Here is a 23,387-nt window from a genome sequence, read left to right on the forward strand (position 1 = left end):
GACTATGGTCATAAACTCCATTCAGAGCAGACAGGGATAATATGCCACAAAATTGCAGGGACCCCAAGAGGAGTCAGCTTCAGGCCCCTTGGCCAGGGGAGGTTCCTGGCCCAGGCCCCCAGTCTGAGCAGAATGGCTTCCTTACCTATGAGAACTCAGACCTGGCTCAGCCACTCGCCCATACTTAGAGACCACAAGTCTTGGAAGGCCTCTTGGGCTCCCGGGAGTGAAACAGGGGACTATGGGACCTCAGCCAGTTTGGCTACCTGCCTCGAGGCCCTTGCCCAGGCCTGGACCTCCCCTGTCTCTATCTGACTGCTCTTCTCAGGCATCATACCAGGTAGGCAGGGGTGGGGAGGGAGGAGGTAGCTTAGCCAGTGACCCTGACCTTCAGGCATGGCAGTCTGCAGGTCAGGGTGGGGCTGAATGAGGGCACAGCGCTGCACAGGAGGCTTGGGAACAGGCAGAAGGCAGCCACACCTGAGGAGCCCACACAGGTGGTAGAGAGGGGTTCCTTGGAGCTGGAACTCAGATCATCGGGAAGGGAACACTGCAGTGGCTGTGGCCACACTCACTACATTTGCTGTCCTCCGGGTCACACCCAGGCCAGGGGACTGACAGGGTAGCTGCAAGGGTACCATGGGGTCCTACAGCTGTGAGAAGCTGGCCCCTAGGCCCAGCAGCACAACCCAGTCCCTGTTTGTCCTCAGCTACAGGCTGTCCTGACTGACTGCCTGAGGCCCGGCCAAGGATAGCGAAGGACAGTCACTGCTATTCTGGCCTCTTGGAGTCATGAGGGGCTCGGTGGGCTGATGGCGTATTTGATTAGGGCCATGGCTTATGGGGACGCTGTGTTCTGTAGCCTGCCTCCTTTTCCTCTGCCCTCAGCTCTGGGGCTTAACAGACCCAAGTCATTTGATCACAACCTGCCCCTGTTAATATTTTTAATGCCATTTTTGAAAATTAAAGCACAATGCACTGATTACTGGGATAAACGGAGGCCTTCACGTCTGTCTGGAGGCCAAACAGGGAAGCGCTGGGACATCTGCCACCCTTACAGGTGTCTGGAAAAGCTCTGACTCCCTGCATTGGTCAGGTCCACCCTCTCGCCCCATCTCAGTCCCCTTGCTGAGCCTGAGAGTGCTGGGGCTGGAGATGAACATTGACAGGGTCCAGTTGCTCCAGCCCTGGTCTAACAACCTTGGGAGTCTGATCCCCAAGCCGGAGGTCAGGGTCTACTGATGTCTAGTATCAACAGGGAGCCCTAGGGTGCTAGCCCCTGTTCAGAGGACCTTACTAGACTCAGCTGCTCAGAGAAGAATCTCTGTTCTTCAAGGCCCATGATACCCAGGAGCCACTAGGGTGGTTCCAGCAGCTCTGAGTCCTCACCCAATGCCGTACAATACCATGATGCCGGGTAACCCTGGGAGACAGGCAGACTAGGGGTGGGATAGGTCACATATGGGATGTTTATTTCCAGTTGCAGGGTGCCAGCTACTTGGGATAGGGCTGATAGTGGTTGCAGACACCCTAACTGGGGAAGCCTGTGAGGCCCAGGTTGCTGACTCTGCTAAGGCCCTTTCCTAGCCCGGCCTAGGTGATATCCTGGGTGCCTTTCTGGCACTGCTCTTCACTTTCCCCAGGTTTTCTCAGTGGGGCTCAACATCAGTGGCGATGGCAGTAGGGTGGGGTTGCCTGCAGGACTGGGGAGGTTGAAGCACATTGGGGGGCATCTGGCACTGTGGTCTGGCTGGCAGCTGGGCAGGAGACCCTGGGGGGCTGGTTCACTTAGGGAGTCTGTACCATGCGCTTCTGAGTGTCAAAGACATAGCGCTTGAAAGACAGGCTGAGTGTCACAGGCTGCATGGGCTCTGGCCGCTCAGTTCCCTCCTCTTGCTTGGTGGTCTCCCCACGGCCGGCTCGGCTCCGCTTCTTGAGTGTAGGCGTCAGGATCTTTTTAGACTCGGGGCTGAGGCCACCTGCAAGGGATAAAAGTGTCACTGATTCACTGCAGGCAGAGCTGTCCCTTGTCTCCCAGATCCATCCCCTTCCCAACCCAGTATCACCCTCTTTGTCCATCAAGGTAGGGCCTTTCTGATTCCTCCCCACACCCAATTCACTACTAGGCACGTTGGGGCACAAATGTCTGATCTTCTCGCTCCTCGCCTGGTCCCTAAGGTCCTAATGCTCTCTGGGAACACTGTTCTATCTGCCAGACAGGACACTTGAAGTTCCAGGCCACATGGAGACACGCTCTTATCGCTTATGCTGGGAGTCTGACCCTGTAGCAGACTCTCAGGTTCTGTACCTTCTGCCTCTGGGTGGGTTCAGATGGGGGAGCCTCAGCAGACCAGGGAGCAGGGAACAGCTGGGAGGTTAGTCAGCTCTCCTTGGCCAGAGCTCTTGTGGGGATCTAACCCAGGCTCTGGGAGACACTGCTTCTCGCTGGCTCCTCCATCCTCACCACCCACCCTGAAGAAGGCTGGGCTCTTTGCCATTCCCAAGAGCTCAGTGCGATCTTTCTTCATCCAGAACACCCTTTCTACTCTAACAGAGGAAGATGTCCCATGGCCCTTCAGGGAAAGGCTGTGCATTGCAGCTTAGCCTTTTTCAATTGTGCGCACCCTGACAGCACCTGGAAGCTGCAGACACTGCGCTGGTTAGATCGAGTCCAGCGTCCCACATACTTATTTATTCTTGTGTTGCCATTTACAGCTGAACGTCTTGAATTTCCAGATGAGATGCTAGGCAGAAGCTCAGGCACCGTCTGCTAGTGCCTACTGGTACCTGGGGGAATCTCCTGACAGCCCTGGTTCTGAAGGGCAGTGTCTACCTGCAGATAGGCCTCTGACAATTTTTTTTTAAAGACAGGGTTTCTCGCCGGGCGGTGGTGGCGCACGCCTTTAATCCCAGCACTCGGGAGGCAGAGGCAGGCGGATCTCTGTGAGTTCAAGGCCGGGCTGGACTGATAGCCTCCAAAACAATGCAGAGAAACCCTGTCTCGTAAAAACAAAACAAAACAAAAAGACAGGGTTTCTCTGTGTGGCCCTGGCTGTCCTGGAAGTTACTCTAGACCAGGTTGGCCTTGAACTTAGATCTGCCTGCCTCTGCCTCCGGAGTGCCACCACCGCCCAGTTCTGACAATGATCTTGAGTAGGGTTACCACCTCTCTAAGCACTCTGCACTGGCCCTGGTCTCTGGACATTTAAAAAGTGGTACATCCCTAGGAAACTGAAGTCGGGATGGCCTGTCTCACTGTATGAAGGGTCTGGGCTCACTCTGACAGGCAAAAGTAAGACCGTTAGCTTCCTCAAACCCTGGATCTCCTGGGAAAGCCAGGGACTTGAAGCTGCTAACAGGGCCCTGGAGCCAAGTTGCCCATTGTCCCCTGCCAGAGTGAACCCACAAGAAGGGGCCCTCCTGCAGATGCCTGGTCTTTAACCCCATATCTGTGGCTTTGCCTCCTTCCAGTGCCTCGGCCCTGGAGCAAGAAGAGGGCCCTGGGCTGGTGCCAGGCCTGCAGGTATCTGAGTCCCTGAATCAGAGCTGGGCCTTCCTCCTGCTGGCACCAGACCCTGACAAATGGTATTGGCCTGTCTCTCTCTGGTGCCAGGAGGTCTGATCGCTGAAGAGGTGCAGGGCTCCAGAGCGTCTGTGCCATGCTGGGGAGACAGGTGTGGCCCAATCAGCGGTCCATCTCATCTGTGATGGCTTTGGTTACACACAGTGCATACCGCATCAGCACAGGGCAGGCAGGGATGGAAGGGCAGTCTGGCACAAGCAACACTGTGGCCATTTAGCAGCTTGGTCCCCACAGTCATCACAGGAGTCTGGGAACACCACCAAGGGTCTACCAAGAAAACTGTACCAACAGCTCCTGGGGCATACGGCAGATATCACACTGCTTCTGTAGTGATCCCCTTTCCTTTGACCAGGTGGCATATGTTGAGGAGTTGGAGCTGTACCCACCACAGGCACGTGGCCCAGCTCAGACTGCAAATGTCTCTCGACTGCCCTGGTCTTTCCTTTTAAAGATACTTGGCTCCATAGGGTCAGTGGACAGCCTGGAGCAGGCACAGAGTCCAAGCCAGCTCCCCTGGAGAGTCTAGTTTGGGAAGACCGACAGTCAATAGGTTTGGAAGCAGATAGCCCCAGATAGCATGAGGAACTTAAGGAAATGACCCTGTGTCCCTGGGAGGGCGTGGTGGCAGCTTTGATGTGCTTATTGCTGTCTAAAACAGACTGCTGGACTTGTGGCTGGACGGCATGGACCATCACAGAGATTCCTGGCAGGCTACACAGGCAGATGGAACCTGTGACATGGTCAAGTTCATGAAGTGTATACTTGGTTCTGTGGGGAAAGGTGCTGATTGGGTCAAGGGAGTCAGCAGGCAGATAGGGTGCCTGCATCTATAGACCAGGGTGTCATCAGGCAGGACAGTTTCCCACCCTGTCACCCCATTCTCCTATGTGCCTGGGCAAACACCAAACAGCAGTTTCTCTGTCCTGCCTATCTGTATACCCACCTCTGTACACTTCTGGCTTTGTCAGTCGCTCAGCTACAACAATGTACTGGAGTTCTAAGAGCATCTTTTGGGACCTTCAAGTCACTATTCAAATGTCATCTCTCGGGCCTACTGGCTACCTGGTCACTGCACCCAGCCTCTCTGGCCCTCACTAGTTCTGTCCTATAACGCTATCTCTTCTGCTAGGCTCTGTTATCTCCGTGTTTTGGTATCTGTTGTCTTTCTCTGACCAGTCCTACCACACTGAGGTTTCTGTCTTCACTCATGTGATCTGCACTGGGGACTCTGGCTCCCAGCTGTCAGTGCTGGTGAGACCCTACAAGGCTGGAGGCAAAGTCCTAGACCAAGAACCCCAAGAGCAAGCATCTAGAAACAGCCTGTGAGATAGTTCCTGCATAGCCAGTGTCAAACAAGAAGGCCAGACAAGCATGTGCCATGTGGGCCCAGATGTGCAAAGGTACCTCCATGCGGAGGTGTCCCGCCCTCACTGATGAGGGCTGAGGAACTGAGGTGCAGAAGAGCTTCATGCCTGCTCAAGGTCCCACAGTGGGTGGTAGGCAGTGCTGGTGACCAAGGTGGTCTGATCCCCATCTGCGTCTGAGCATCAAAGAACCACATGTCTAACTGAGATCAAGAGGTGATGAGACAAATGCCCTTGTTGTAGTGAAGTGATGTTCAGTATGAATAAATGTGACTCAATGAATGTTTAAAACAGATTCATGCTAGGGGCAAGGACATAGAGATGGCTTATTTGGTAACGCACCTGCCCAAGGACCTGAATTCAGATCCCCAACAGTCAGGTAAGAAATAGAGCAAAATGGTGCGCACCCATAATCTTAGCATCTGGGAAGTGAAGACAGGAGGAGGTCCTTGGGGCTTGCTGGCTAGCCAGTGTAACTGAATTTTGTGAACTTCAGGTTCAGGGAGAATTTGTCTCAAAAAAAATAAATTAGGGACAGTAACAGAGGAAGACACACAAAATTGACCTCTGCGTCTTATACAAAAGATGTATTCTAAACTTAGTTCAAAAAAACGCAGCAGGCAGAACTTTCAGAAGAACCCTATCAACTGAGCTACAGAAGAAAGAGCAGAAGGCTATATCCCCAGCCACCAGGGCCACAAGGGTTACAAGTAGTGCCTTTTCCCCCTACTTTTCTGTACTGCTCAAGGGTTCTGGGTAACCTGGATTAGGCACAGAGGTCCATCTACACAGGTACCATAGTGTGCCCACTCCTGAACCTAGACAAGAGACAATGTATAGCAGTGCATTCTAGCACTGAGGCAAGCTGGGGCAGGGGCAGGGACAGGGGCAGGGGTAGGGACAGGGGCAGGGGCAGGGGTAGGGACAGGGGCAGGGGCAGGGGAAGGGGAAGGGGAAAGAGGTCCAGATGGGTCCCCACAGCCTGGTGGTGGGGCTCAGGGCACTTGCGATCAGGAAGAAGCTTGGCACTCTGAGGCCAGTGGCCTTGTTCCTAGCATGCTCTGCTGTGCCTGGGAAGGGTGAGGCTGGGCATGGGTAGGATCCCTTTATAGGCACCAAGGTCAAAGTGTCTGACGCAGCTGCTTTCAGCTAGAGCAGAAATACCAAGCGGAGGGCTCAGGGACTGACCCTCCCAGCTCCTCAGCCCACTGGTCATTCCTGCTGCCTCCTGTTCTACTCCCTTGCCACCAGAGAGAGTTCTCTAAGGTCTATGTGACACTGGCGTCTGTTACATTGGTAGCAGCATGCCCTCACTCAGGGACCACGCCTGCCTCCTCTGCCTCTCCACTCCCCAGTGCTCCTGTCCTGAGTCTCAGCCACAGGAAACAAAGCAAGGGGTCCTGATTATTTATTTGTGTGAGCTGAGTTACTTTCCACCTGCTGAATTCAGACACTGCCATTGCTCCTTGGAGCATGTCCCCTGACTGCCCAGAGCTAAATGGAGTCCCTCCTAGGAGCCTCACTGAGCCTCATTTGTTTTCACTGTGGCTGTGTAGTGCCTACTTCTCAGAGACCAGCGAATGGTGATGATCTTCCCACTGCTGGACATGGAGCTCTCTAGGTCTCCTGGGGACCATGAATGTGATGGAGGCATTCCATGCTGTATGTAGCAGCCAACACCATCATACTAACACCTCTTCATGTCACCTCTATGAATCCACACCCCTTTGTATGTATTCTCATACATCACAGGTATCCACTACCCTATACATATACCAGCCATCAGTACCCAGCTATACTACACATGCCCATGTCTCTCTCTCTCTCTCTCTCTCTCTCTCTCTCTCTCTCTCTCTCTCTCTCACACACACACACACACACACACACACACACACAAACCCATCTCAACCCCTCCCTCCATGCTACACACACCTGCATGCATCCCACCCAGATGAGCACAGCAGGGAGCAGTCTGCTCATACATCAGCATCAGGCTGGACTTTGGTCCTCTCCCATGTGCCAAGAAGCAAACTTTTCCTGGCAGGGAGTATATCGGGGGCTGAGGTAGCTCATGATGTTCCCTGTTCAGGAGGCTTACTCTCTCTCTAGACACCATGAGTCCTGGAGCCTGCTCTACTCTCTTTTGAGCCTAGACCCCAGGGGGTGGCAGTGACCCTATGTGACACCACTGCTCATGGCTTCCCATGGGGACCTCTCCCAGGGCCTGGCTGGCCTTTCTCACTGTGCGCCAGCCCCACACAAAGGCACAATGGGCTGCAGGCTGCTGTGTCTTGGCTCTGCTGGGCAATCAGGGAAGAATGTGGGAAGTGAAGTTTTTCAAGCCCAGCAAGGGTGCCGCCCGGCAGTGGCCATCAAAGGCCAGCAAATTGCCTCCAATTGCTGGCGTCGCTTTCATGTCAGGGGCCAGACTAGAAGAGAGGCCTTCACGTTGGTGGGCAGCTGACACCCCCAGTGGGAACAGAGTCCTTGTAAGCATCTTGGGGTCAGGAGGCTGTGGAGGCAGAGCAGACGGAGAAGGGGGTAGGAGTTCTCCTGGGGCAGCACCCTGGTAAGGATGGCTGGGCTGGCAGCTGGATGGCCACAGAGTCTGAGTCCAACAGGTTTGTAGCTGGATAGGATGTGGAGCCACGTACGACAGAAGCTCTGAGTGGAGGTGACCTGTCTGCAGTGGCCTGCAGATGCGGCTGGCAAGGGTAGAAGCCAGCTTGGGTGGGATGGGGTTCTGGCTATGAGGTTCAGGCTGGCATGACAAGAATGGATGAGTTGATAAGGTGGAAGAGGCTTTAATGCAGGCCTGGTAGTCACATCTGATTCACAGGAGGCTTTGGTTGTATCTAACCTGCAGGGGTCCAGATGAGGTGAGCCAAGGTGTATGCCCTCTAGCTATGGGAAAAAGCTGGGGGCTGAATTCGGGACTCCCATTGCCATGGTTGACCTGTCTGATCCTCACCTGGCCAGGGACAGGCCAGGAGGACAGATTTTGAAGAGCTGGGGAGAAAGAGCTGGTGCCTTCTGGATTCCCTCTGAACTTCTGTGGAGAGGACTGGGTCCTCCCGCTATGTGCTCACTGCTACACAGGCCTGTCCTCGTTAGCTGTGGGTACCAGCTCCCTGATTTGTCTCTTTCCTTCTCTGCAACGGTCATGTATGTAAGCAAAGATGCAATTTGCTTTAAAGAGATAAGGTGATTAATTAAAAAAAATTAAAACTGTATTCTGCTGTCCCAGTAACAAATGGAATTAGGGGAGGGGGAGGCAGACAGGCCTGTGTAACTACAAGACCAAGTTCCGTCTACGGCTCTTGAGCACACTTGATGGCTCACATACGCCTCTGATTGGGAGGAAACAGAGGCAATGGGCCCTGCATGCTCATTTTGATGTCTTAATGTTGCTTAATTCCGTCTTTAATTTATATTAAGCTTCTTAGCAGCAACAATGAATTCTTCAAAAACAAAAAAGGGTCCTTTGCCGAGATACTGCTGCACCATGTTAACCAAATCACAATGAAGCTGAGCTTTGGAGATTGGGTGTGAAGGCAGGAAAGACAGTGCAATGTGTGAAAGCTTTTTTAAAAAGACAAACCAATCAGTCTGATCCAGACAGGAAATGACTTAGCCATTTGGGAAGGTAGCCTAGTAGAGAGACATTTGATGTTCTAGGTTCTTATTCAGTTTGGAGGGGAAGCGGGCCATAGATGAGCCGCCAACCACCCGAGGCCAGCTTCCTCCCACCTGATCCTGTGAGGTTACCACTCCCTGAGGCGGCTGCAGCTCCTAGAACCATGTGTTACCGCTAGGACATCCCCAGTCAGGCCCCCGGCTGCCATCATGGCAGGATGTCATTTCACATGCAGCATGGGGCCTTGGACTTTCTGGCAATCTTACCCCAAGCCCCTGTACCCATTTAGGGTTAACAGATGCTTCTTAGAGGTCCTAGGCCTCTTCAGAGCAGGTCCTGCTTATTAGGTCACAGTACAGCCTATGTATGAACCCCTCCAGTCACCACAGCAAACATCTCTCTGCTTACTCACCTCCATGATGCTCAAAATCCTTTCAGAGTGAATTCTGACCACTCCTCCCAGTTCAGCCTCCCCTGAAGAAATCTTTAGAACCTTGTATGTGTTCAGATGAGGCCCATATTCCCTAGGTACCCCAGTGGCCTGCCTCCTACAGACCCTTCGGCAGGCCTCAGCCCCTCACTTCAGTGACTGCTGGGCTCCCTCAGTGGGGTATGGAAGCTGCGTTGGTATATCCTGTCTAGACTTTCAATCAGAGGTAGTCGTATCCTGCAGTCGGGGCACTGACCCTTCCTCAGAGACTCCAGCAAGGGCCACCAGGCCCCTTCAGCGTGCCTGGACTCAGCAGAAAGGTCCCTGAGTATGGCTCTGTTCCTGGGTGTTTCTAGGAGTTAGAGGTCTTTGCTAGTCTGTTGGGGTGCTAGTGACCCTCTCATGGCCAGGCAGCCTCTAGGCCCACATAGGCTGACCCCAGACAGGCAGGTTGAGGAGGAGGAGTCCTGGACCTGTGTGCCCGCTCCCAGGGCTCTGTCAGGGGTGCCGTGTAGGTGCCCACACCTTTTAGGAAATGGGCCATGGTGCTGGATGGATGGGGTGAGAGGATGGTGGGGACGGCATGGAGAAGGAGCTGAGGAGCATGGGGAGTGGGGACAGTACACGCCCAAGCTGAGGTGGGTGGGTGGTGAGCACTGCCAGGGGAGAAAGCCGTCTCTGAAGGGTTGTAAGGAAGTGAGTTGGTGGCTGAGCACTTTCTCTCTCCTATTCCTTAGTGGGATGGAGGGATGTGAGTCTCAGGTCACTTCTGCTACTGCCACTGCTAGCATTCTCTTACACGCCCCCTCACCTAACCTGATGCTCAAGGCAGGTCAGGCCCCCCTTGGTGCCAGCTCCTGGAGAGCAGTGAAGGGTCTGACCTGCCTTGAGCACCAGCATGGCCACAGAAAGCTGAGCTGGTGTCCCACTGTCAGAGAAAATGCTCATTGCATGGTGACTATGTTCCATAGACAACCTCATCTTAACTGCAGCCACCCCCAGGCCACTCATATGCCAGGAAACTGAGGGACAGAGACACTCAGTAACTTGCCCAGGGACACAGAAGGACTTCCTCACTCTGCACACCTCCTTTGTGCTCAGGGGCAATACTGGCTGTGGTGTGGTCGGCTCCAATCTCCGGGGACTGACAACCCTGTACTTTCCTGGTAGATGGGCAGTCCTGAAGCCAAAGATTGGGGGCAGGTTCCTGGTGGCTTCTCACGAAATTATTTTCCCCCACCACTCAGGGGGCTGAATTTTAATGTTCCCACCCTCCACATGTACACTCTTTAACATAAGTTAATCTTCAATTAAAATACCTAGAGCAGAAACTAAGATAACTGGTTTAAAAGGTAGAGCTATTGACAATAAAAGTCATCTTCATATTGCCTTCATATTGCTTTTTCTTAAAAAAAACCCCACATATTAAAAACATCATTTTTATGACTTGGGAGAAAAAGCCATTGAGAATAATGAGAGCGAACAAAGGCTCAGGAGCAGTTATTTTCCAGGGCCCATATGTGGCATCCTGATTACTGTATCGGCTCTGCTGCCAGAGAAGAGGGAGAGGCAAGTGCAGGTGACTGGTACCACCGTCCTCTGTGGTTGGCAGACGAAGGGCAGGGGTGGCGTGGCAGCATGGGTCCCTATCCATGCTCTTGAAACTGTAGACTCTGCAGTTCATCCCTCACCATCACTGGTCTTCAGTCCATGGTGTCCAAGCACACAGCCGACGCTCTGCATATGGGCCGACTGGCTGTGTCTCCTAGGGGCATGCCCCATTGAAACACTGGTATTCCAGCCTGCCTTCCTGGTATATCTACCAAGGCTAGGTCACATCATGCTGAGACCACATGGGTTCTTGTGCTCAAAACAGGGTCTGGAGAGCAGCATCTCTCAGTGACCAATCTTGGTTCCCCTCCCCCAACAGGGCCCTTTGTTCCAACCCTCTCACCTTCATAGCAGCTATCTCTTGGATCATTATTGCCTGCTGCCTGCCTGGGCCTCTTACAGCACCATGCAGCACAGTGGCTGGTGTTAGGTCTAAAATTTCTCGTCTGCTGGTTTGACATATTCCAAAATACTCACTGTGCTCTGACCCAGGCTGAGACTTGTCCCTGTATGGCTCCAAGCTGTGGTTAGTTGCAGCTAGTAGAGTTATTCACATATATGGGGAGCTCAGGTAGGCTTCTGATTTGGAACACCTCCCACGATGTGTCTCTTTGGAAGCTCTTGGGAGCTTAAGGGATACAGATGGCTGGGCCCCTCACTGGGACCTGAGTCTTGGTGGCGTGCTGTGACATCCTAAGTGCAAGGATTCTAGTCCAGCACAGCATCAGAAGGACAACCATTGTCAAGGTCTGGATTCCAGCCTGGTCTTGCAAAGCCTGGCTAGTACCATGAGAAGGCATCTATCTATTTTTGAGGAGACATGGGGTCATCCCAGGGATTAGCTGCCTGCTCTGTGAAATACCAGGCCCTGCTGCTCACAGGTACAGAGCCTCAGGGAAAGAGTGCTGTGCGGGCAAGGTCCTGGGAAAGGGACAGAAATCTCTGCTTCCAATAGCCAAACAATGCCACCTTTCTGCTCAGCACATGCAGAAACCTTCCCTACAAGTGGCAAGGGCTTAGGGCTGGTGGTTGAAGACCTGAGGGGCCAGAGGAATCAGGAATAGGAGCCAGTGCACTCTGGAAGGAGGTGGGTCTATCACTTCCTTTTCCAAACACACCTTCTTTATCACACAGCGTATAGAGAGTGAGCAAGGGGCAGCCCTGGGTATCCCCTGTGTGCCAGACCTTATCCCCATTTTCCTCCAATACCTTGTAGGAATTAAGGATGGTGACTGGTGTACTGAGGTATGGTTAGACAGGAGAGCATTGTGGCCTGGGCACCTGCCTGACACACACAGAAAGAAGTGGGGTGAGGAGGTGGCTTCTATATGGGACATGGCTTCCTCTGTTGACAAGACATGCCACCTCTGTTACAGTGGTCAGGCTCGAGGTCCCTCCATTTCCCAGGACAAAAGTGGTTAGGAGTAGGGCCACAGGCACTGGCTCCTCAGATAAGAGTCCCTGACACTGTCTCTACCTGCCCATGTGCTATACAGATGCCACCTGGCCCAGAGTGACTCATCTTGGTCTACTGTGAACAAAGTGACCCCTTTCACTCAACAATTCTCCAAATCCCAAAGAGCACTATCTTCACCATGACCTTGGGTTGTCAGGACAGTGTGGATTATACCTGAGGAGAAAGTCTGGCTTCATTTTTAGGAGGCCATATGCTACCACACACTGGTGGCACACACAAAGAAAGGGGCATTTGGAGTTAGTAACCACTCACACTTGGACAGCTAAACTCAGGTCATGAATGCCTTACTAGTGCTCTCTGCATAGCACCTCAATGGCTTGCCAGTGAGCTTGCATCCTCATCTGTGATCTGGGCATGAGGACTGAGGCACTGAGGGACGTGGGGTCATCAGCCTTCTTTCTCCACTCTGACAGCCCTGTCAGGGCTCACTGCAGCTTACTAGATGCTACACTGAGGATCCTGCCCAGCATTTGCACAGCCTGCCCTCAGTAAACAAATGTATGTGTTCTCATGGCCTAGGCCCGTGGAAAGGACCTATGTGTCCTGTGCTGGTGCCCTGTGTCTCTGCTAGTATAGACACTGGCTACCTGTTGGTGGGTTCTAAAGAGCAACTTCGTTTGGCTATGTCAGCCCCATCCTGGCACTGAAGGCCTGCTTACTGCTCTTAGGAAGTGGGACACAGACCCACTACAGGCCACATCATGAAGACAACAGGAGGTCGGTTTTGAGGATTAATGCAACACCCCCATTCTGTTGTGGAATATTAGTTTAAGATGTGTCACATTCATTTATCCTGTGGAATATTTGTTTAATGATACAAAGGTGTGTTGAATTATTTTATGTTGCATTTGTCTAACTCTGTAAAGCTGTGTTATTTTGCTTGCCTAAAACACCTGAATGGTCTAATAAAGAGCTGAACTGTCAATAGCTGGGCAGGAGAAAGAAATAGGGCTGGCATGCAGAGAGAATAAACAGGAGGGGAAGTTTAGGGAAGAGCCTAAGAGTGAGGAGCAAGAAAAAGAGGAGAGGAGGACATCAGGGGCTAGCCACCCGGCCACCCGGCCACCCGGCCAGTCAGGAGTAAGAAGTAAAGATATATAGAATAAAGAAAGGTAAAAAAACCCAGAGGCGCCGGGCGGTGGTGGTGCACGCCTTTAATCCCAGCACTCGGGAGGCAGAGGCAGGCGGATCTCTGGGAGTTCGAGGCCGGGCTGGACTGACAGCGTTCCAAACCATACAGAGAAACCCTGTCTCATAAAGCCAAAACAAAAAACAAAACAAAAACACAAACAAACAAACAAAAAACAAAAAACCCAGAGGCAAAACATAGTTAAAAAGAAATGGGGTAATTTAAGTTAGAAAAGTTGGCTAGAAATAAGCCAAGCTAAGGTGGGGCATTCCTAAGTAAGAGTAAGTCTCCATGTATTAATCTGGGAGCTGTGTGGCGGATCCCCAAAAGAGTTAAAAAAAAAAAAAAACAACCACACCATTCAGTCAGAGTACATCCATGAAATCGCTGTGTCCAATGAAACAAAAAACCCTCCCAGTTTTCCTGCAACTGGACCATATTTATACATGTGACCAGGATGCCAGCCTATCTGACAGTGCGGTTGGTGTTAGAGACAGCTAGGGCTGGTCCCCAGTGCTCAGGGCGGTTGTCCTGAAGCATTCTCCTTTTCCAGCACCATCTGTAAGTGAAGAGAAGGGTTTCACAGCAGGCAGTAGCTAATGTACTGGGGACTTTTGGCCATTGCCAAAGTCCAAGTGACACAGACTATCTGTGGCCCTTTCCCCAGCCTCTGCCATTGAGTGAACTGAGAAGAAACTAGAGCCTGTCTCAGCAAAGGCTGACCGTGCCCTCAGTGGGGACCTGCCACAAGCAGGTCCGAGGTATCAGGGAAAGAAAGACCAGATGTCCCCTTGTTTGTACTAAGAGAATGCATGTGCTGCCTTTATTGCCAGGAGAATATATGTGTGTGTGTGTGTGTGTGTGTGTGTTCATTGCAAGTCCTAAGAGGTCTCTCTCTTGCAGCAGGGAGGAGCTGTCTTTATTGGAGAGAGAGAGAGAGAGAGAGAGAGAGAGAGAGAGAGAGAGAGAGAGAGAGAGGTGTGGTGTGTGTGTGTGTGTGTGTGTGTGTGTGTGTGTGTGTGTGTGTGTGTGTGTGTGTGTGTGTTCATTGCAAGTCCTAAGAGGTCTCTCTCGTGTAGCAGGGAGGAGCTTTATATACAGGTTTACAGCACAGTGGAAAAACCCCAGGTAGAAGAGAGCGTGTTTTCCTTCTGCTGAATGTTGATGTCAGAGGGTCAAGGCCAGGGCAGTAAGCCAGGACTAGAAAACAGGAAGCACTTGGACTGGAAAACAGGTTGCACTTGTAGGCTGACCAGCAACTCACAGAGAGCCCATGGGGTTGGGGCCCAACACACTACAGTTTTTGCTCACTCTGAGGAGTTCTGCTTTTCTTTTAAAAAGAGAAACTAGACTCATAAGAATGGCTAGAAAAGGGGCTATCTCTAAAGTAAACTCCTGCCTACACTGGGAAGGAGTGTGAGCTCATAGGGCTGAAAGCCTTTGTTCTTGGGAGAACCAAACCACTCAGGAATCCTAAGTCTTACACTCCTCATGACTTCCATGACCCAGTCAGTTCTAGTATTGGTGGGAAAGCAGGGAGCCCAAGAGAGATTTTTTGCAGGGCCGGAGGCCTGTACCTTAGTGCTCGGTGACATGTTACAAGGCAATCTGTACAGGCAATGGTGAGGTGAGCTTGCATGAGTTGGCCGTGCATGCACCTGTCCCTGCATGCTTTTGTACCTGCCTCAGCTGACATTAGGGTTCCAACACAGTTGCCCACAGATGCAAGGCAAGAAGCGGGCTCTGGTGCCCAAGGCCAGGAGGAAACATGCCATTTGTGGCCAGAGCACCCTGCTTCTCAAGAGAACCTTGCCCAGGTGGCAATCTCAGACTCTGAGTTATGCTTGCAGGGCTGGCTGTCAAGGTGTGGCTGGCTTGTGGCGTCTTCCTTTTACTGGGGCGAGCTCTGGCCCTCATCACCCATCACACTCACTGCTCAGGGCATTTACTGTGTTGCAGCACTGTTTTGTTATCCCCCTTGCAGCTCCCTCCATTCTTCAAGAAAGCCTTCTTTAGACCAATTCACTTCATGGAGCATTGTGTCTTACTGTGAGTGGAAACCTAGCCTTTTGCCAAAAAGAACACATTCAGTGACATAAATGGGCCACTGTGACACTCTGGGTCTGAGAAGTCTGTGATGCCACAGGCTGCACAAGCAGTCTATTAGGGACATTGGTGTCTGCTCCTCCACAACACCAGTCCACTCAGGACTGTTTGGTGCTGTCCTGCCTGCAATGCCGCCAGCTCAGCCTCCTCTGCCTTTGTGGGTAAGTAGCAGGGGTCTGTAGGGCCTCAAGGGCCGTAGTTGGTTGTGGGAGGTCTGTATTGCCCAAGTTGCCTAGGAGGTGGGAATGGGGCTTGGAAATTCTCAAAGTGGCCATGTGTAAGAAACTGCTGTGGACCAGACTCTTGCTATGCCTGTGCTTGTGAGGCTGACCCACATGGCTGTGTGCCCTGTATCCTATAGATACAGGTAGATCTAGCTGTCACAGGCCAACTTCGGCCCCTAGGTACATGAGAAATTGTGAGCCTGCATTCCCAGGGCAACATAGATGTCCTTGCTTTCTTTAGTGACCTCCAGAAAAGCAACTTTTCCTATGCTACCTGCCTGCCCAGTGGCCAGCTCAGTTACCTATAGAGCTACAGGTATTGTCACAGGACAACTGCCCTTGAGACAGTTTCGTGTGGTACCTCTGGAGTCTATAGGCACCAAGACTGCCAGTTACAACCTGGGTGGCCATCTGGGGCCATAGAGCAGGGGTAGGACTAGGCAGGGGCAGGAACAACAGGCTAGGGAGCAAGCCCAAAGGCTGAGCAGGACATAATGCTCTTCCCAGCCAAGCAAGTGCCTTGGCTAGCTAACCCTTGTGCCACTGATCCACAGGTTTCTGTTCTGTGATATGGTGCAATGCCCAGGCATAGGGCAATGTCAGTGAGGAAATCTTGAGGTACTTGGCCAGCAGATGCTCAGGAAACAGCAGATGAATGAGAAAGCTAAAGTCATGTTCTTTATCCTTGGACATGAACCCTCTCCATTCTAAGCTGCATTCACCCTTGTGGGGGCAAGTGCTAGGGGGCAGGGCTGGGAGCAGTGCCTGTGTCAGAGACTACTGTGAGGCCTAAAGGACTTGGCAATATCACAGGCACTGCGATGGAGTCCAAGAGCTCCCCAAAGAGCTCCCCAATCTGTTCCCATCTCTCTTTACCCCCTTCCACTCTGGATCACTCCATTCTCCTGAGTCTGAACATCCAAACCACCTCTCAACCTCAACGGGCCACTGTCCTTCAGAGTTAGGCATCCACATAGCAGCTAGAGCACAGGCTCCTTGCTCACCACCGGGATCCAGACTCTGACCCAGGATTCAATATGGGATATTACATCTTCTGCTTCAGTCTCCTCATGATGGCTGGAGCACTTACTATACAGGGCTGTGATGCAGCTGTGAGTTGACATGACAGTGTTTAGGACAGTGTCACATAAAAAGAAGTCTACAGCACACACCTTTAATCCCAGCACTCGGAAGGCAGAGGCAGGCGGATCTCTGTGAGTTTGAGGCCAGCCTGGTCTACAGAGCGAGTTCCAGGACAGCCTCCAACAATACAGAGAAATTCTGTCTCGAAAAACAAAACAAAACAAACAAACAAACAAAAAGAAGTCTAAACTATGTCACCTCATGATTCCACCAGAGCCACCACACAGTACCCACTCTGCACTTGCCACCTGTGCCTGCTGGGTGCTAATAGGGGCTCAGATCTGGGGCCACTCATGGGGAAGAGTGTGTCACATTTCCAAGAAGTACAGTCATGCCTGATAAGGACACACAGCAGAAAGTTCCTGACAATACCAGAGTCATAATGGAAGGGGGAAAGGCAGAACAGTGAGCTGGGGGTACTCCTGGGCTTGGTGGCCTGGGAGGACAGTAGATGGAGGGAGGAATGGGGGCTTCACTGAGGACCTGGGACACAGCGGGCAGCAGTGTGAACCTTACTGGGAGCCTCAGGGGAGCTGCTGTGGGCCTCTAAACCAGACTCCTCTGCACTTCCTTTCGTGGCCATGCACTGGATCCCATCTTGTTCTAGGACAGGGTGTGGGAGGGAAGAGAGCTGGGTGAGGAGGGGCAAGGGCAAGAGTTGAACACCGGGATTTATGAGCTGCCTTTGGCGGCATGGGGGAGGGGCTCCTTTTGCCAAAACAATATTTAATTTTTTTTAAGGCAGCTACAAAGCCAGGATTAAGCCTAGGCCCTAAAACGAGCTCATAAAATTGAAAAATATTTATCTGGAAGGGTGGCAAGTCCAATAAAAGTTTTATGAATGTCTCACAACTGCCCCGTCAGGAAGCTGGCCTCTCCCTCACCTCCCTCCTGTCAGAGGACGGCACACACAGGTGGGATGCACGGGAGGAAGGAGAGCCGGCTAAAGGAGCCCAGTGCCTGGAGCTCTCCGCTCTGTGTCCCTCCCCCACCTGCTTCTGTGCCCAGCTTTGCCCAGGAGCCTAAGAGTCTGAGGGTAGTCACAGATGATTCTCTCAGGGTCCTGGAGGGCTTCGGGCAGGTAGAGACCACAGTTTTAAAGACACTCACAACCCAGGGCCTTCCTGGAAGCCAGGAGAAAGTGGCTTCACCTGGACAAATGTGTTGAGTTCTCTCCAGGCCTATTACCTGCTCCCCCCCCCCCACCTTCTACAACATCACTCACTGCTTCTCCACTCTTCCCCACCGCCCCGCCCCCTCTCCTTCCTCCCACAGCCTCTGCTTCCTACTGCCCCCTACCTTGGGTCTCATCTGGGGCGTTGGCACAGCTGCTCCTCCTAGGAACCCTACCCAGCTCCACAGCCGGGCTTATTTCTTGAAACAGGGCCTCCCTGCCTTGGAAGAATTCACACCACCCGATCCGATCCTTCACCTCTAGAACCATCACTTCTCCCTTCCCATGAACTGCGGCCAAAGCACTTTTGCTTGTGTGGCCTGTCCCGAAGATACTGTCTGAGGGTTCAGCAAAGGGCTGACTCCCACAAAGGCAAAGTTGCTCAATTCTCAGTCGCTGACAGGAAGTCAAAGCTAGCAGGAAAACAGGTAGCCCACTTTCTAACCAAATGCCCCGGCTTCCTATCACTCTTGAGACACAAGTCCATCAGAAAACCCCAGCCTGCTCTGCTCAGGGAAGGCCAACCCCAAGTTTCCAAGAAACAAGGTGAACACAGCAACTCTGAAAGCCACCTTCTGTATCTGTGGAAATGGGAAGAAACAGCCAGAGAGCACAGAGCTGGGGATGGTAGGTATGCAAACTGGCTGATGTGCAGGCACCTGCCATCTGTGGTACTGGGGACAGCTCTGCTGTCAGCACCTACCTAGAGCTGCTCACATGTTGTTTCTGTGAAACGAAAAAGTGGAATGCCCTGGTACCCTCAGTCAGGTGACAGGTATACAAACTGAGCTATTCAGATCTGAGACATTATGTTTAGACAGGGTCAGTTGCAATGACTGCAGAAGCAACCTGTAGCTATGTCCATAAAACTCCAAACAACATAGACAAAACCCAGAAGGTGCTAAACTCAGAAATTCTTTGAGTGCCTATGTGCTGTTCAGAACGTCTCAAATTTTAGAGCATTTTCAATTCTGGATTATGAGTGCTCCACTAGTGATGTCTCTAAATACTATACAATCTGAAAAATAGTTGATTTAGCACTTTTGGTCTTAAGCATTTGGATAAGGGATGCTTAGCTTGTGCACTAACAGAGAGAGAGAGTCATCAAACAGGGAAAGCACAAAACTCAGTGGGCACAAGGCCACCTAAAGGGAGTGACAGTCACCTCCAGGGAGGGCTGAACTTCAGCTTTATCTATACCTCTTAAAACAACAAACAACAAAATAATACAACCTCCCAAACCAAACCAAAGTACTCCCCTCCCCAAACCAAGGTCTCCATAGGTAGCTCTGGCTGGCCTGGGATTCCTGGCCTGCCCCCTGAATACTAGGATGATAGGCAGGAGACACTACATCTAGCTCCCTCTCTTAAAAGCAAAGCAGGAGGCTGTGGGAGAGATCTAAAATCCCATCTTTCTATTTGCTGGCAACAGAATCATTTAACTCTGTAGTGTTTGTCATGTTTTCAGTTAAGGACAAGTTTAATTATTATAATATTATTTTAGGAAATCAAATAGTGATGAAAAGGAGACAAGCATACAGGAGACATAAGAGACCAACTGCACCTGGGCTGTCCTTGCCCAGACAGGAGGTGGGGATGCTGGTCCAGCAGCAGCTACGGGGTAACTAAAGCATCAGTATCCAGTCGGGCAGTGCGCTTTGCTTATGTTCTAATTGCAGAAGCATAATCACCTTGCTCTGCTTCCTACACCACACAAACTGGCTTGAGGATACCAATTGGTTGACCAACCCAGAGTAACCGAGTACCTGTCATGCACCAATCCTGAGGTGGGCCTGAGATGGGACTGTGTAGGGAGACAGTCCATAGGAGAAGTAGTAGGAAATTTAGACACAGGAGGGCTTGGCAGTGTGCTGTGATGGGGAACTTTGGGGGAGAGTAGTGGGTTAATGTCATCCTGGGCTAGGAAAAGGGCTCTTGAGGGAAGCTCTGTAGCATGCCCTGTTTTCCTTGGTTTGTTCAACTTCTACTGAACAGGCCTTGTATTCTAGGCCTCCAACTGCTGTCAGGAAACAACCCTCAGATTGTCTCTTCCTGGGGCCCCAGAGTCATAATAGCCACCCCAAGAAGCCCCAGCATTGCCCATGTGGATGATGGGCCCCTGTGGAAAGGCTAGCCAGCAGCTGGTTTCTGTCCACTGTGCTGGTTTATGTTAATTGCAGATATTTTCATCGTATTGTGTTACTCCATCCATCTTTGTGAACGGGCCGTCTTGTAAAATTCTTTTAATTATGTTATTTTTTCTTGCCTATCTTCATCATCTACAATTATTTATAATATCATTGTCCTTGTTTCAAATGCTGGGAATAAACATTGTTGTAACAGTTCTTCGATGGGGTTCATATAATTTTTACAATTGCTTTGAAATGCCTCAATGGCCAAAGCTGGAGGAGGCTATTCATTTAGGGGGAGAAGACACCCCAAAGTGCTCCCTGCTCTGGATGCCAGGTTGTCCTCATCCAGGGCAGCCCTAGGCTGGTGTGGCAGTGGCTTATGGGGGCTGGGTCAGGTTTCAGAGTTGCTGTCCCCACAGTTGTCAGGGCAAGATCCAGAAAGGGCACCGTCAGGGTAAGATGCCAGGAGAAAGATGGATGGTTTGTTTTCATTTTTATAGGATTTTCTGAAACCTCAACTTTCACCCCTCACCTCTGTTCAGCTCTCTTCTCCTAGAGAGCTATTTTCCTGACTCCCTGTGGGAGTTGGCAGTTAGTTGTGGGGCAGAACCCAGTGGAATGAATGGCTGCTCAGAAGAGTTGCCTCATCTTGGGTATCACGGGTGAGAACTAGCTGTCTCCCCCCAAGTTGGTTGGGGGCCCCTTGTAAGGATGACTAGAAGACAGCCAGCACTTTGGATGAATTGGAGCCTGGGTCTTACATTCTCACCAGAAGCTTTCAGGTCTCTATAGGTAGTCATGTCCCTCCACCATTAGCACCCCCTATCCTATGATACTGACTTCCTCTGCCAAGTATCCTCAGAGAAGGAGAGCCCCCAGAAACATGTTCTGGCCAGGGCAGCAAGGGATGCAATGTGCAGCAGCCCAGCAGGGTGCCCAGGGCTCATATGCTATCTAGACTAAGACAGGATACCTTCTTAAGGCTCTGAAAAGCCTTCTTGACAGTGCCCTGAGCCACAACTGCTTTCTAAGGGTCTCAGCACAAGGAAGTGTAGATCAATGGAACTGCCACCACAGACCCTGGGTTCAGGGCATAGTACAAGGCCTTTGGATCAGAGGTGCAGATGCTGAGGAGGACCAAGGGCCATCTGGCAGCAGCACCCCAAACCTACATGGGTGCTGGGGTGATGTGCTTATGCTACATGGTCTATGGTTAGAATCAGCAGACCAGCCCCAGGTGCAAGTTCAGAAGTGGAGACTGTGCAGTTGGCTTGGTCCAGCTTGGGAGCTACAGCTTTTGTAGTGTGTGTGTGTGTGTGTGTGTGTGTGTGTGTGTGTGTGTGTGTGTGTGTAGAAGACTGGGGTGGGGAGTGAGAGTGACTTTAGTAGTCAGCAAAGAAATGTAAATGAACCCTAAGTAGCAAGGATGGACTGCACAGAGCATCTGGGATAGAAAAGCTGAAATCCAGTAGTGAGGTGAGATGACTCAATGTCTAAATAACTGCTGTCTTCTTTGTGGAAAATTAGAACAGTTTAACTTCTGAGAACCAATTCTAAGACAACACTGCTCATAATACATTAACTTACGAAGATGCTCCAGCAACGGTGTTCATAACCCAGGTGCTGGAAACACTGAACATTTATGGAGTCCTGGGTTTCTGGGTCCAGACTCAGTTTAGGTGGTTGGTTACCCTGCACTCTACCAAGGAGTGCAATGAAAACTCACAGCACCCAATACTGCGTTGAGAGCTTAGGTGCTCAATTCAGGGTGTGGGCTAGTGCTGGAACCATGTGGACCAGCCTCTCCTGAAAGGTGAGATGCTAAATGAAGGAAATAGGTGACAACACTAAGCAAAGAGAATGAGAACAGGGCTGTCTCCTACTGCCCTGAGCTGGCTCACAGCTGAGACAGACCGAGCTATAACTGCAGGTAGAAAAATTGCTTTGTTTCCCATTTTCCCATTTGGAGATAAACACAGGTCAAGCCCTGACCCTGTGTGAGAAGTCACGTCCCCGACTGAGATGGGAAGAGGCCAGCCTGAAACTTCTTACTTAGGACAGAGGCTGATTAGCTCACTGGTGAGGGCCTTGGGTGTGGAGCAGTCAATCCACCCTGAGCTCTCACAGAAATTCTTCCCTGCTTCCCAGACACCAGACTCAGGCCCAGGTTGGCCTCTGGCAAATTCTGCTGAGCCAGACAAAGGTACCAGAGCTGCGGAGAATGACAGAGGGCTGGTGAGATATCCACGCTGCTAAAGCACTTGCTGCATGCACAAGCATGAGAACCTGAGTTCAATCCCCAGATCATACATAAAAAACACCCAGTGTGGTGGTGTGTGCTTGCAATCCCAGCTCTGGAAAGGTGAAACAGCTTGGAGCATGCTGGCCTTGTGAGCTCCAGGTGAGAGACCTAGTCTTAAAAACAAAAACCAATGAAACAACCACCCTAAAACCAAGGCAGACAGTTCTTGAAGAAGAATAATTGAGGTTGACATCTGGCCCCTGGGAGTGTGTGAGCACACACACACACACACACACACACACACACACACACACACGGAAGGAAATATATCACAAAGCTCTCTATGTTTCCCCAGCTTTTCAGGATAACATACTCTGTGAATCCAGTGTTAATCTGGATCCTTCTGATTCCCTACATAGATCTTACACAGAGAGAAATGGGACGGAGTGGGTGTATACTGAATGGAGGGGCCCGGGACTGGAGCAGCAGCCTCTGCTGCAGGCAGTTGTGCCACGGAGGGAGGAGCTCTTCACCAGAGTCATGTAGCTGTCTATCCTGACCCCTAAATGAACACCAACTCACAGCACAGCCCCTCGCCCCAGACCCACTGGAGCAAGGGAACCTCATTCATGGTTGGGCAATGGTAGTTAGTTAAATTTCAGTTCAGAGTGAGTCCTCTTCAGCCACAGGTGCTCCCAGGTACACCTGCAAGTAGGCCAGGTGCCAATTCAAATTCAGCCAGAGGACGGTGACAAGAATATGGTGAATCTGGAGCCTACATGGCAAGCACTGGGTCCCCACACACCCCAGCCACTTGGCTCCAGACTAAGCCTCACATCCCATTGCAGGCCCAGTTCTCAGCATCCTGATGGGCTCTGCTGGGTCCAACAAAGTCCCTCCCTTTCTCAGTCATGTAACTGGCAAGTTCACTTTGTCACCTGTAGACCCTGAGAGCTGTGGGTGGAATGCTCACGCTGCCTGGGGACTGCTGAGGTTGCGACTGTTTTACCTCTTGGCCTTCTCAGGCACCCTAACAGGAAAGAACCCAAGAAACAATGAAGATGGCATTTATAGGTGCAGTAGCTGTTTGGCACTGTCCTATAGACACCAAGCTGAGAATTCTGCTTTAGCAGGG

At 51.6% G+C, this 23,387-nt stretch overlaps 1 protein-coding gene across 1 annotated transcript in view; it reads right to left on the reverse strand.

Annotated features, from left to right (window-relative positions):
• Positions 1-1,451: 1,451 nt before the first annotated feature.
• The window catches only part of Eefsec (eukaryotic elongation factor, selenocysteine-tRNA specific), a 199,641-nt gene continuing 177,705 nt past the window's right edge, over positions 1,452-23,387 (reverse strand). The window contains exon 7 of the mRNA XM_040737773.1: positions 1,452-1,979. Coding sequence (XP_040593707.1) covers positions 1,789-1,979 — 191 coding nt within the window. The 3' untranslated portion in view covers positions 1,452-1,788. The remainder of the gene's footprint in view (positions 1,980-23,387) is intronic.

Source organism: Mesocricetus auratus, unplaced genomic scaffold, assembly GCF_017639785.1.
Source record: "Mesocricetus auratus isolate SY011 unplaced genomic scaffold, BCM_Maur_2.0 Super-Scaffold_100676, whole genome shotgun sequence".
In the NCBI taxonomy this organism is placed as follows: Eukaryota; Metazoa; Chordata; class Mammalia; order Rodentia; family Cricetidae; genus Mesocricetus; species Mesocricetus auratus.